Source organism: Trichoplusia ni, chromosome 6, assembly GCF_003590095.1.
Source record: "Trichoplusia ni isolate ovarian cell line Hi5 chromosome 6, tn1, whole genome shotgun sequence".
NCBI classification, from domain to species: Eukaryota; Metazoa; Arthropoda; class Insecta; order Lepidoptera; family Noctuidae; genus Trichoplusia; species Trichoplusia ni.
In genome coordinates this window covers 7,570,928-7,583,750 of record NC_039483.1, presented here as the reverse complement: position 1 = coordinate 7,583,750, position 12,823 = coordinate 7,570,928, and the positions used below count along the sequence as shown (strand labels likewise).

Sequence of the window (12,823 nt, the reverse complement as noted above, 5' to 3'; positions counted from 1 at the left end):
TCCTATCCGGTATCCTAGCTCATCCCAACCATGGCTACGTGACTTTCACAAACATACTAATTACATGCACAATGACACCCAGACTCGGAACAAGCATTCGTGGATTACACAAATGCTTGACCTAGGGGATCGAACCCGCGATACGAGCCGCACAGTGGGTTTGGCGTGTTGACTCCAACCATTCGGCTATCCTGTAGTCGGAGTTAGTAAATTGAAAATGTTTTACAGTATTCATAAAAAAAAAAGATTTTTTTTTTTCTGACGACACAAATTGTTTAAATACGCTGTGCTTCACGTTAGCGGCGCCACGGCTGACGTTAGGGACAAAAAAAATTGTGAAAACCTAAAAAGGTGCCAAAAATTTCTTTCATACTAGCTAAAACGGCTATTAACATCCCAAAGACAAGTCAGTACTGAGTAATTTAATAGCACGTGTTATAACCATCATAATATCGCTACGAAAATTAGTTAGATACGACGTCGTGAGGAGTGTTTGGCTACAGGTTAATAAACTGGAAGCCGTATATTTTCAGGATTATCTTCTTAATTGACACAGTACACTAATTTCGGTCACTTCCTAACCGAAGCACATTTGTGCTCATTGGAGCGTGTCTTATCTCCTTATTTTGATGTCAGTACAAGAATTAACTCAGTTTTTTTTTCATACGTGTATTTTCAATTTAGTACACGACACAGGATTGTGTAAATGAACGCTTTGACTTGTAAATAGTGGGGTAAATAAAATTATTGAATATCACGTAGTGTTTGGAATCAGAGGTCATTTAAAGAAAATATTATTTTTATTACAACTTAACTTATATGTACAAATATTGTATCATTACACTAGAGATAGAAGATTATAGAAGTCACTTGCTTGCTTGCTTTAACAAAGCGTCTTTAAAACATTTACAAAATGACAAAGACTTACATTTATCAAAGGCAGAAACGGCCGGGTAAGGATTTGGATGAAGCAAGTCGGTCATATCCCACGCTGTGTCCTTGTGGTGGGTTTATTAGCTTTTCACCCCAAAAGGTAGAGACTAATGTCAAAGTCAATCGTCATTCAGTAACTGGTCTTCAAAGTCGATGTCTTCAGCTTTCCGTTTCTTCGGCCTCGGTCTTTTCCCCGTTACCATCTCCATCTTCACTTTCTTAGCTTGCTTTTTCTTTTCTTTTAACTGCAGTTTCCTCTTTGCAGCCTTTTCTGGGTTATGGACCTTTTCTTGCAGCAGTAACTAAAAAAGAGAACAGGAAAGATTAGTAAAGCATTAATTACTAAGAACTGTAACATATTTATTTGGTAAACTATTTAGGTCCAACAAAAAATAAGACAATAAATTACGTGTCTTCAAATTTTCACACAAAATACATTTTTCAGGGCCTATTCTACTATTATACTCCTTTAAAAATAAACCATAGGCATATTCTAGCACAAACATAGACTTTTATTAACCTTTTTCCTCTCAGCCCTCTTAATATTGAGCTTGGTCTGTGCGTCAGCAACGAGTTTGCTATAATGTATATCTCCGATCTTCCTCCTGAGTTTCTTCCCGAGCCTGGTGGCCAGCTGCTTGGCGGGCGTGGCTGGCGTGGCCGCGTCCCCGGTAGACAGCTCCCGGACTATTGGCGGGAGAATCACGTCAACTATTTTATTGACGTCATCACCCTCTAAGGAACTGATGACGTGTGTCCACATTGTGAATATTGATGTCCTCTGCAATTATAAAAAAAAATAAGTATAGTAGATTTTCTACTAATTTGGTAGTTATATTTAGACTTGGTGGTTTTTTTTTGATTAATCGCAATAGTAACAACATGAGAAGATCTTTTATTAGGGCAGAAATGTATTGAGCATTTGTCATTGTATTTACTCTATAGCATATAAAAACCATTTTCATTCATGACAATACTACATTTTAAATACTTGACGTGTGAATTTAAAAGTCCCCTACTTACAATGGTCATAGAAGTGGGTGCCCTAGCTACTTCCCCGTTGATCGCTCTCCTCAACTTATACAAAATCCATCGGATATTCAGTTTGCTGCCACCTTCTGCGTCTTCTCCCTCCATTTGTATCTTCTTGCCCAGTTTGAAACTCGGCATAGAATGAACCAACTTCAGTATTAAGAATAACACTTCTGTCACCTGAAGTAGAGATCAAATATAATACCTATTTCTGGACTCTTGGACATAGAATTGGAATACAGGATAGGAAAAAAAATGAAATAATTCCGCTAGCTTCCGATATATGTTTCAAGAAAAAAAAATGGTTAACTACAGCAATCTTTTTTAAAGAATTTTCATAAAAATATATATATATATTTTATAATCTAAATTGGTCTACTATTAAAACTTTGGAGTTTATTATATATTTTAGTTAACTATGCTGTAGCAAAACCTAAACTTATTTAATGCATACTGGTAACGAACCTGTTCAACTATCTCCTTAGCAGCACTAGTAGTATACTGTGCACACAGATCTAAAACCAAACTCCTTAGAACCTCCTCAGTATCTTCATATATAAATCCTCGTTCACTCTCCACAGACTTCTGCACAATAGCCTCTAACTCCTCAACATCGACTACAGTCAACAACTGTCCCAATATCTTAGCAGATTTCAAACGCACCCACGAGTGAGGATAAGCAAGCAATGCTTTACATTGCATCGCTATCTCATCATACTCTTGCTCAAACTTCTTATTTTTCAAACTGGGCGCGCAATGCACCGTGATCCTTTCGATTAGATTCAATATTTGTATTAAACTGTGGTCTTTCTCTTTTTGTTTGTCTTCGTCAGTCTTTTCGTCCGATTGGTCGAGTTTTATTTTGACGAATCTGCCTTCCGTGATGTCATTGCTCAGTAATAAAATTTTGCCGCTGACTAGAGATAGAATTGTGTCCAGTCGATTCTTGAAGTTGTCTTGTTCAACGTTGACGAAGCGTGTGGTCAACTGAGCGGCTAGTTCAAAATGTACAGGCTGTAAAATGAAATAAATAATAAGTAGGAGGAAAGTTACAACCGAAATTTTTCTTTCCATTGCTGCTTGTCGCTCAAGAATATAAAGTGGGGATGGTTTGCATATTATGTCGTGAAGAAATTGAAGGAATTAAATAAAAAAATTAAAAGGCCTAGCCCCTATCCAGACTTATCCCAAACTTTTACATCGGTTGTTTAAATGGCAGATATCCGAGTATAATCCAAGCAGCGATATGAAAATGAATAACGTCAACATCTTCAATTTATTTTACTTGGGTTTTAAATTACCTGATTATCTTTGAAGAAGGTGAGCACTAGGTCGAAGAGTTTATTCCTCTCAGCTTGTGGGAACTTGAGCAGCATGGCCTCGATGCAGGCGGCGGCGGCCGCGCGGCAGTCCGGCGCGCTGTCGGCCTGCATGGCCGCGCCCAGCGACACCAGCAGGTGGCCCGCCTGCTTCGACAGCTGCGCCTGCCGGACGTACATAACAATATTATTATATAAAAAATTAAACTCCATTTAGTTAGATTTAAGTTTTCTTCTGTAAGCCAAAACACTTGCATTTCAAACTATTTAACACAAACTTTTTTTTTTAAATATTAATATGGCTTTTTTTAATAAACTACAAAACCTACATACTACTTATATAATAAAAAATAAGTTCATTTTTTAATACAGCCAAAAAAATAACGAAATCCGGGTATCGATGGACTAGTTTCGAAACCAAACGGAGTACTAAATCATGAACTGACGCGGCGACGGGTCCTTATTAAATAGTAAATTATCCTCACAAAAGTTACTATGAAAATCAGATTTGAATGTTGGTAAAATAATATGGGTTGCGACATTGTTCATGAAATAAATGTAGTAAACTTCGAACATGGTCGAATAAACTTACTACTGCTAGTTTATTGATGATCATCTCGAGGAATTTCAGGCAGGATTCCCGTCCGTGTTGTAACTCATAGTTGAGTTGTGACACAAAGAAGTCAATGTACTTCTCTAGTCTCTTGCCTGGTGAGTAGTGCGTCAGATAGTTGGCGAATATCAAGCGAGCTTCGTCTCTGGAAATGCAAATGTTATTGTAGCCTTGTTATGTTAGAATAGTTATCTAAGTCGCAATGTTAATAAAAGCTTGCAAAACAGCCTCGCCGTTTTGATTTTGATGAAGCTAAAGAAAATATTGTCTTTTTTTCAGTCGCTAATTTTTAGTCTATCAGTTTGGATAGTTTATCAAATAAATTAAAGCTAAATATTTATTTTGAAACATAATTAAATAAATATTGATAACTTATCACGCCAAAACTGAATCCTTTCACGTCTAAACCTCTGAACTGATTTTAATGAAATTTGGTACAGACATAGAGTTGACCTTGAGAAAGAACATAGGATAGTTTTTATCCCGGACTTTTGAAGTGTTCTCTTGGAAACGCGATATAACCGACATCGACGCGGGCGAAGCCGCGGGCGAAAAAAAGGGCGTAGGATAATAAAGGTAAGGAAACTCACCTAGACTTAGCAGACTCACTAAGTATACATATCTTGGAGACTTTCTCCATAACTTCATGTAACTCTGCGGACACGAGCCGAGCTTCGAGTATCGCCTTCAGCAGAGAGAAGGAGTTCGCTTGCTTGTCGTCATTCTGACAATCCTCTTCAGCATATAATAGAAGAGTCTTCAGCTGGTCCGCTTCTAACTTGTAGTATTTTACGTTACGAATGAGAACTGTTACTGCCTGAAAAGGTATATGAAATTTTATTAAGTGGAAATTAAAAATATATATAAGTATATACATATACAAGTAGGTATAGGCTCAATTCTTAGGAATTGGATATATATATATATATATATATATATATAGCCCAAAATTCAAAAGGCAGGCATCGACAGCAGAAAAAAATAATATCATTTCTACCAAAATTTTAAGATTTTTTAAGTAATCAAAAAGATTAACGTACCTTAAAAGCAGTCCTGACTAAATGATAGTTATCATTCTGTTTACTGATTTCAAAAGTCGCGTACTTATGTAATGTTAGGAAAATGGTCTTTACAATATCTTGCACCATTTCCTCAAGCGTTGGCGTGCTGACCCTTATAGTCCATAGCGTTGCTATACACTTCATTGCGACGGTCGTGACTTTTACGTGATCGCTCTTTAAAGCATCGACCAACAAAGGCACGAGTGGATCGACAAATGCACGACAATCCATTCTTGGTACTTTTTCTCTTTTTAATATGACGTATAAGATGTTTAAACTGAATTCTACCAAAACGTGTGAGTTCGCTTTACCAGATGTCTTGACGTGCCGCGCCTGAGATTCTTTATTACGCTTCGGCGTTTCAGGAATCAAAAAGCAATCTGGTTTCGCTCTTAGCATTTTCTCCCGTTGGACTTCTGTTATTTGCCTCTTTGGAGCCCCCAATACGAATTCCGGTATACTCTCGGAAGCGACTCCGTGTAAGAATATAAACAGAGATTCTATGTCAATAAACTTGTTTGTAACTAGTCCGCTTGTAATATGCATGAAGGCTTCCTGAACTTTCAATACAATTTTCTTCGAGTGGTGCTTTTGCAAAACTTCTTTGAAAGGCAGAATTAGATTGATAAGGCACTGTTCCGTTATATTTTGGGACACTATCATGAGTGTTACGTAGCTTTTCTTACTGGGCTTCGCTTCCGGAGTCTTGTAGTGCAGTTTGTCAACTTCTTTTTCCTCAGAAAGGGCTCCAAAAAGATCGTTGGCACAAACGTCAAGAATATAATGAAGATTATCGTTTAACTCCCCTGGTTTAAAGTCAGACTTGAGAGCGTCGAGAACTGTGTGTATTGTGGCCACTAACACATGGACCTGGAAGCCTCTGGTTAGCAGCAAAGTAAGATGTTCAAGTAAGACTCCTAGGTAGGCAGTACCAACAGTCAGCATAATTTTCTTAACGATATCTCGGGCAGTAATCCTTACTTGTTTTAACGGTGACTTTAAAAATGAACACAGCTTAATGATAATACTGGAAAGAATACAAGGTCAATAAGTACATGTATTATATAATGTGTCTGTATAGCATATGAAATGAAAAAGCAGAATTTCTAAAAAACAAATATAAATTTACACTGGTATGAGGAACATTCCGGGAAAGAGATAAATAAGATTTCAATTGAAAAAGCAAGCAATGTTTTTTGCAAACACTACTAACATTTCAAAGAATTGAGTTTAAGTTTCGCACTTACCCAGGCAGCTGATGTTTGAGAAGGTCTCCAGGCAGTCTTTGCAGTAATTTAACAAGTGCTAGAGCTATGGGCACTCTTATCATGTCTTCCTCTTGACGATCGAAGCCAGTCTTACGTCGATTCACCTTGTGAGATTCCTCGTGTTCAGTCATTTTGCCTATAGCACTAAACAAACAGAAAAAATACAATTAATTCAGAAATTTACTGGAATTGAACTGGTCGACGACTTTGTCAAAAATAGAATTAAAAAACCGACTTATAAGACAATACTCTGTAGTATGCTGTACTGATTTAAAAACGATCAATAAGGATAGTTGCAATTTTAATGCCACAATGTATGAAGGATCTTAGGACAAATAACGCCGAGGATCCTGTCAAACGGCAAAAAAGAGAGGTAAGAGGACGAAATCCTAAATATTATTATAATGAACTTACCGATTCAGTTGCGGCAACAACCCAGCCGTCAAAGACTTAATGATTCTCTTAGCCACAGATGGCGATACTTGTGTAATCCTTTCAAAAGCCGGTATATTAGGAACCTCTTTGCTCGGTTCTTCGCCCGCTTCTTCGTCATCCGCAGCTTTTAATTCACTTTCTTCATCGACATTCAAATCTTTTACTTCAGATTCATTTTCTGTATCATCTTCAGCATTTATGTTACTATTATCTACATTCTCTTTATTTTCCGTATCTTTATTGATTTGTTGAAATTTATGCACATTAGTAATTAATGCTTTAGGTATTTCAATGTTTTTAACTTTGGAGAAATCGAAATGGAATGCATCTATTATTCCCACTAAGATACGAGTTAGTTGTTTCTGATGTTCTGTTGAATGTCGCATTTTATACAAGTATAATTTTAGTATGACTTCGTAGTGGTACCAAGGCAGCAGTCTACAGCAAGTAGTAACAACTTCTATACAGGCATCGATTAAAGTATTTTTATCTGTATATTTATCGTCACAAATGTACATAGATGCCATTGGTAATATGAAATTCGTTAGAGTCCTTGGTGTGGGACATTTCGTCATCTTTTTCGCCACTTTGCAGAACTTTAACATTGCTCTCACACGTCTGTGCATTTGAAGATGGCACATGTTGTCAAAGAAATCAACTTCTCTATCCTCTTTATTAACAAAATGTGCTAGATCTGATATCACAACATCAGCATTGGGACATTCTCGAGCCAACTCTCCGAGTAAGTTTATGGACTCGTTTCTCAATATTTCATTCTTTGAATCCCTTATACCAGTGGATATAAGTGATAATACTGTGTCTCTAACTAAGAATTGACCATCATTTGCTGACCAGTACTTCATTAGGAGTTTTGGTAGAATCCGGTGTAAACAGAGACCCGCACTGTCTCGCAAACCGATATCCTTTTCAGTCCGTATAAAATAAAAGCAATTGTTAACAATGAGTATTGCAAGGTCCACGTCTATTTCATTTTTATCAAGTAACTGGTATATTTGCTTGTAAGCGTCTATTCTTCGATCGAAATCAGGCTGTTCAATCCATCTCTTGTTGAAGGCATTCATTTCTGCGACAATGTTGGCCATTCTAGCTAGAATTTCTTTGTTTTTAGGACTGCTCTCAGCGATGGAGGCCAGTAACTTAATAAGTAACTTCCTTACATCCACGGGACCTACTTTATTGAACAATACAGCTAAATTCTTGATATAAACTTGTGGATTTGTGCTGTGTCCTAGTAAATTGATAATAGTATTAACGGCATGCTCCATATTTTCTTCTGCCATATTCATGCACACTTTCTTGACTAAGATCGGTAGAAGTAAGGTCAATAGCTCGTCACATAGTTCAGGCGACGCCACTAGTTCTGTGATTCTTGACAGTATTAATAAATCCCTTTTGTTCACTGTGTTCGATTTAGCTGAATTAGCCATTCGTCTCTTCATAACTTCTAAAATGCTCGGTATGTGTGGTATGAGGATTTTGCTTCCGTAATTGATATTTGCTACGTGCTCGGGGCCCTCGACTGGTAAAGTGTTAAATGATTCAATCCGAGGTATTTCTTTATCTTCTTCATCCTCAGTTAGCGTTATAAGTTTTTCTATCATGTCCAATATCATATTGACAACTCCAGGACTTGTCTTTGGGGCGAGCAAAAGTTTGAATACCGCTGGTAGTGAACTGTACGAATCTTTTTCTGAAGTAGTCACTAGTAAAATATAATAGCGTGGGTTCTGGCACCAGGCGTTTAACAACCTAAGGAGAGCGGTAGGGCTGTGAATACCTTCAATATGTAATTTAGGAATCAAAGGCCAAATGAGAGTCTCAAACATTACGTATAATTCATCTTGGTTCCAAGGGTATTTAGTAAACTGTTCAAAAAGTTTCCTTGTCGTTCCTAAAGCAAGAGTTCGAAGATTTTTCATTATCTTCACGTAACCAACGTGAACCTTATCCCCTTGTAATAAGACAGCTGCGACAGTCGAACAAATTGCATAATATATGCTTAAAAATTGTGACAGAAGTTCCTCTTTCATATAACCACTAAAATATTCGCGGACCACTTCAAATAAGTTAAGAATGCTGTGCAACTTGCCAGGGCTAGTCACAGATTTCAAATCTAAATTGGATGAAATACTATCATATATTTCACGCGGTTTCATTGACAAGTATGGTTTGTAGTGAGAGAATGCCATTTCAATGAACATTTTCAGTTCGTTCTCGTTACAGCCGGCTAGATATCGCATGACTAGCGATCTTCGGTTCTGACCGCCTCCTTTCTTGTCTGCTACGAGTTTAGAGGTCATTTTCCCATACAGGATTCTTAGTATCAACGGAACCACATGTTCTCTATCCTCCGGTTGTATGCTCTTTGCATCTTCAGTTATTTTAAACAAAGTCAATTCATCCTTGAACTTTTTGTCATCTACTAAGTTACATAAATTGTTCTTGTAAGGCGTTACGCTTTTGTTCTTATAGTTTATCACGCAATCTAGAGCGTACTTCTGCAAGCCGGGGTTTTTGTGTTTCAAAAACTCCATATACAGTTCCCAAAAGACGGGTTCTTTATGTAAAGCTCTTGGATTCTTGAACTGAGATAAGACTTGCATAATATTGATGAGAGTTTTGAAAACTATTTTGCCAGATACTGTTTCCTTCGCGTCTATCTCTTCAATAATTTCCTCAATACTCTCAGAATTTTCTTCGGGCTTCTCCTCTTCAACTTCCATTTTATCACGTATTTCCATATCAATTTTCAACGCATTCATACTGTCATTTCTTCTGTATTCTTCCTCAATGAAATTCAAGAATAAAACGACCACATCTCTATTCCTAGCTTCGCAAACTTGAATGCAATTCAACATGACTTTTAAAATCAAATTCCTATAGTTGTATAAATCTGGTCTTTCAGATATACTGTTATACTCTGAGTACAGACTTCTTAGATCTTCGAAATTCGTTTCGATTTCCTCATCAAAATGGAACTGTTTTAGATTTTTCTTTGCGTTCGTGAATGAGGATTCGAGGGCTGTATGAAATGTTGGCCAGAAGTCGTCAACATTTAGGGCGTTTCCGTAGCCAGCTATGAACTCTGTTACAGGTTCCCAGAGCAACTTGAAATTGACATATAACACTCCTAACATGTAGTTTAACGCAAAGAGGTGGAAGTCAGTTTCTTTAGCTAAGGCATACTGTGTTGTATTGAAGGTCATTTTCTGTAACATGTTCAACTGAGATCTATATTCCTGGATGGACGGCGATATTGACTCTACCGCGTAACATCTACTAAAAACTGAGAATTTCTCCACAGTGCCTCCTACTTCCACAGTTTTATTTAACTCTTCTACATTCTCAAATAACTTGTAAATGTGTGTTGTTATCAACCGGACCTGCGGGAAAAGAAATATTTAAATAAAACAGAAAAAATACAGTAGGTAGGTAGTAAAATAATTTGTTATTTAGCTCATGACATAAATACTCACCACATGAAAAGGCGAAGACACATTACTCTTCAAGTACGAATGAACCAGTGATAAGTAAGGATAAGTGAGTCCATTCTCATGTTCATAAGCTGTTAAATACAAATCGAGGACATGTAACGCACAGAGGTAGTTCGGGTCGGAGGCACAAGGAACGATCACCGGCAGCAGTGTGTCTATATCACATATCTCCTTGAGTTTCTTACAGCTCGACAAGTGAATAGCGCTTTCCATGGCCACAGCCAATATGAACAGAACTTTTCTAGCACACCGTGACAACGCCGTCGTGTCACAGTGGAATTTATTCTCATTGGACTGATTCTCCAGATTGTAACTCGCCAAAATATTCAACAACTTAGATATAAGACCACCCAACAACTTTATACAGGAGTCAATGTCATTTCTCTCAACATGAGGCAAACAAAACAGAAGGTTAGTGAGTTGAATAGGATTTTCTATATGTTTCTCTAAATCTTCGGCCATCACTCTATTCAAGTGGTCCACGAAACTCAGAAGGTGTTTACCAAAATCTATAGGATATTTCACCCATTCAAACAACTTTATACCATTCATAGATAAAGGTGATTTCTTAAGACAAATCTTAGATAGTGTTCCCATCGCTTCTTTATCAAAATTCGATTGTATAACGAAATTGATGAAAGGTGGTAATATGTGCATGTCGAATTGTGAATAGTCAACAACATTCTGGACAAAGTTGATTAGTATATTTGGAAATGGTAGGGGTAGGAGCACTTTGACAATGATTCCAGCGTGTTCCTGGGACAGAGAGACGTTTGGTGACAGGAGTAGGACAGCCCCAATCTGGGAGCAGACTTCTAGAACAGTCTCTGATGACTGTTCACAAATAACTTTTATTAGGAGCAGTACAAACTGTGGAGGGTTTATTAAATATTTTCCTTGTTGGTGCTCTATAACTTGACCAGCAAGCCTCAGAATGTACTCCAAACCTTTGCTCTCTTGATCATCCTCTTTCAATATTTCCTCGGTGAACTTGATTATGCTTGTCCAGAAGACTCCATATTCTTTATAGGAAATGGTTTGTAAGCTGTCCTCTATAGTTTGTGTCAATACTTTGAACATTATTTCTTGATGCTCTTTGTGGTCTTTGAGGTGCTGAAGTAGGATAGGTAGGAATGTCTCTATGCAGCTGTGGAATTTGCCACTGACACCACGGAGTATTTCAAATAGTAAATGACCGCAACCTGTAATAGCCTGGAAGAAGTTTGATAAGACTTAGTAAATAGTGTGGGTGATAAATTCACTTGGCAAATGAAATAAATATGTTATGGAGTGAACTCAAATGTCACGATAACAGTTATTCTTTGATAGCATTTTTAGTTGGTGTAATGATCACTTAAACTTAATTTAATAATTTAACTATACTATACTCTAGTTTTATGTATAACTATATTAACTATAGTCCACTTACATCATCATTACTCTGTAGATAGTTGAGAATAAGCCCAACAAACTTTTTTTTATCTCTTATGTCTCTGGCAACAAATGCAAAGCTTTCTGCAGCAAAGTTGTTTATATACTGTGGCTGTGTTTCACTTAGTAAAGGTATTATCCTTTTTAAAACACCCGCTATATCTTTCTTCAAGTATGGCTTGAGAACTTTGAATAGAAATGCTAAACAGACTAATGTCCATTCTAGTCTTTCAGCATCCTTTGTGCTTAGCAACTTTATAAGTATGTCTAAAAACTTTGGAAAGTGTGGGTAAAAATCTTCTCTTAAATCCTTGGCAACTGAAACCAGAATTCTGTAAAAAAAAGTTTTATTTATACTGTAACATACCCATTTACATGACATGTATTGTATCTTGCGGCATTAAGATGAGCTTGATAATTATATTTTAGTAAAAATAATATTTAAATACTTACTCAAGTAATGGCTGTAGACACAGCTGGTCTTCTAATTTCAAATATTTTTCTAGTATATCTAAAACTTCTTCTTTTTTATGAACAAGCTGTGGCAAAGTTATGATCCCAAACACTTCTTTTCTAAACTTTTTAAAGTTTTCAGTCAAGTTAAGCACATGCCATTTCTGTAGTGCCACAAAGAAATGTGTTTCATTTTCTTGAGGTTGTTGCGCATATGCATGCTCGATATTATATAGGGCTGCATGACGAATATCAATAGCATTGATACGTTCAGCAAATGGTATAAACTGTAAAACATAATGTTGTATTGTATAATGCAGCAATTTAAAAAAAAATAAGCCCTAAAATGATTTTTATTGCGATATTAATTTGGTTTGTAACAGTAAAAGTCTGAAGTTAATATCAAAACTTTATTAAAATCGCACTTAACCTATAACAATATTGAACTAAGTCTACGTTTAATGCTTACCCGAAAGGTATTTGTTGTCTTGTGCTTGACTGGTTTACTCTTCATGGTGAGTTTATATTACACTTCACATTCACAAATATAAAAATTAGAAAAACTCTTTGAACAGAATTTGTAAATAAATCCGCATGCCGATCTCGCGCACACATGACATAAGATAATTCTGACAATTGACATTGACAGCTATCGAATTTGACATGTAATGCTCCCATTGGTGCCAGTGTAAATTAATCAAAAAACACCTTAATGCCATCCAAAATAAAATTTAATAATTGTTATTTTAGTATTTTTACTTAG

General features: G+C 36.6%; 1 protein-coding gene across 1 annotated transcript; it reads right to left on the bottom strand.

The window, feature by feature from the left end:
- Positions 1 to 754: 754 nt before the first annotated feature.
- LOC113494703 (small subunit processome component 20 homolog) lies at positions 755 to 12,711 on the bottom strand. Its single transcript, XM_026873128.1, has 14 exons — positions 12,530 to 12,711; positions 12,061 to 12,347; positions 11,606 to 11,939; positions 10,159 to 11,388; positions 6,641 to 10,065; positions 6,206 to 6,370; positions 4,938 to 5,985; positions 4,488 to 4,714; positions 3,877 to 4,042; positions 3,267 to 3,449; positions 2,431 to 2,979; positions 1,957 to 2,145; positions 1,454 to 1,714; positions 755 to 1,235 (listed from the first exon to the last, which is right to left on the bottom strand). Exons 1-14 carry the CDS (start codon positions 12,572 to 12,574, stop codon positions 1,053 to 1,055), a joined length of 8,292 nt encoding a protein of 2,763 aa, XP_026728929.1. The 5' UTR covers positions 12,575 to 12,711; the 3' UTR covers positions 755 to 1,052.
- Between the last annotated feature and the right edge of the window lie 112 nt (positions 12,712 to 12,823).

What these genes read in the sequence shown, in the direction of transcription:
- LOC113494703 (XM_026873128.1), bottom strand. Translation starts at nt 12,574, where the DNA reads ATGAAGAGTAAACCAGTCAAGCACAAGACAACAAATACCTTTCGG. An exon ending in AGTGAGTCTGCTAAGTCTAG is followed by an intron (nt 4,043 to 4,487) that starts GTGAGTTTCCTT and finishes TTGCATTTCCAG; the next exon opens with AGACGAAGCTCGCTTGATAT. An exon ending in CTAAGGAGATAGTTGAACAG is followed by an intron (nt 2,146 to 2,430) that starts GTTCGTTACCAG and finishes TCTCTACTTCAG; the next exon opens with GTGACAGAAGTGTTATTCTT.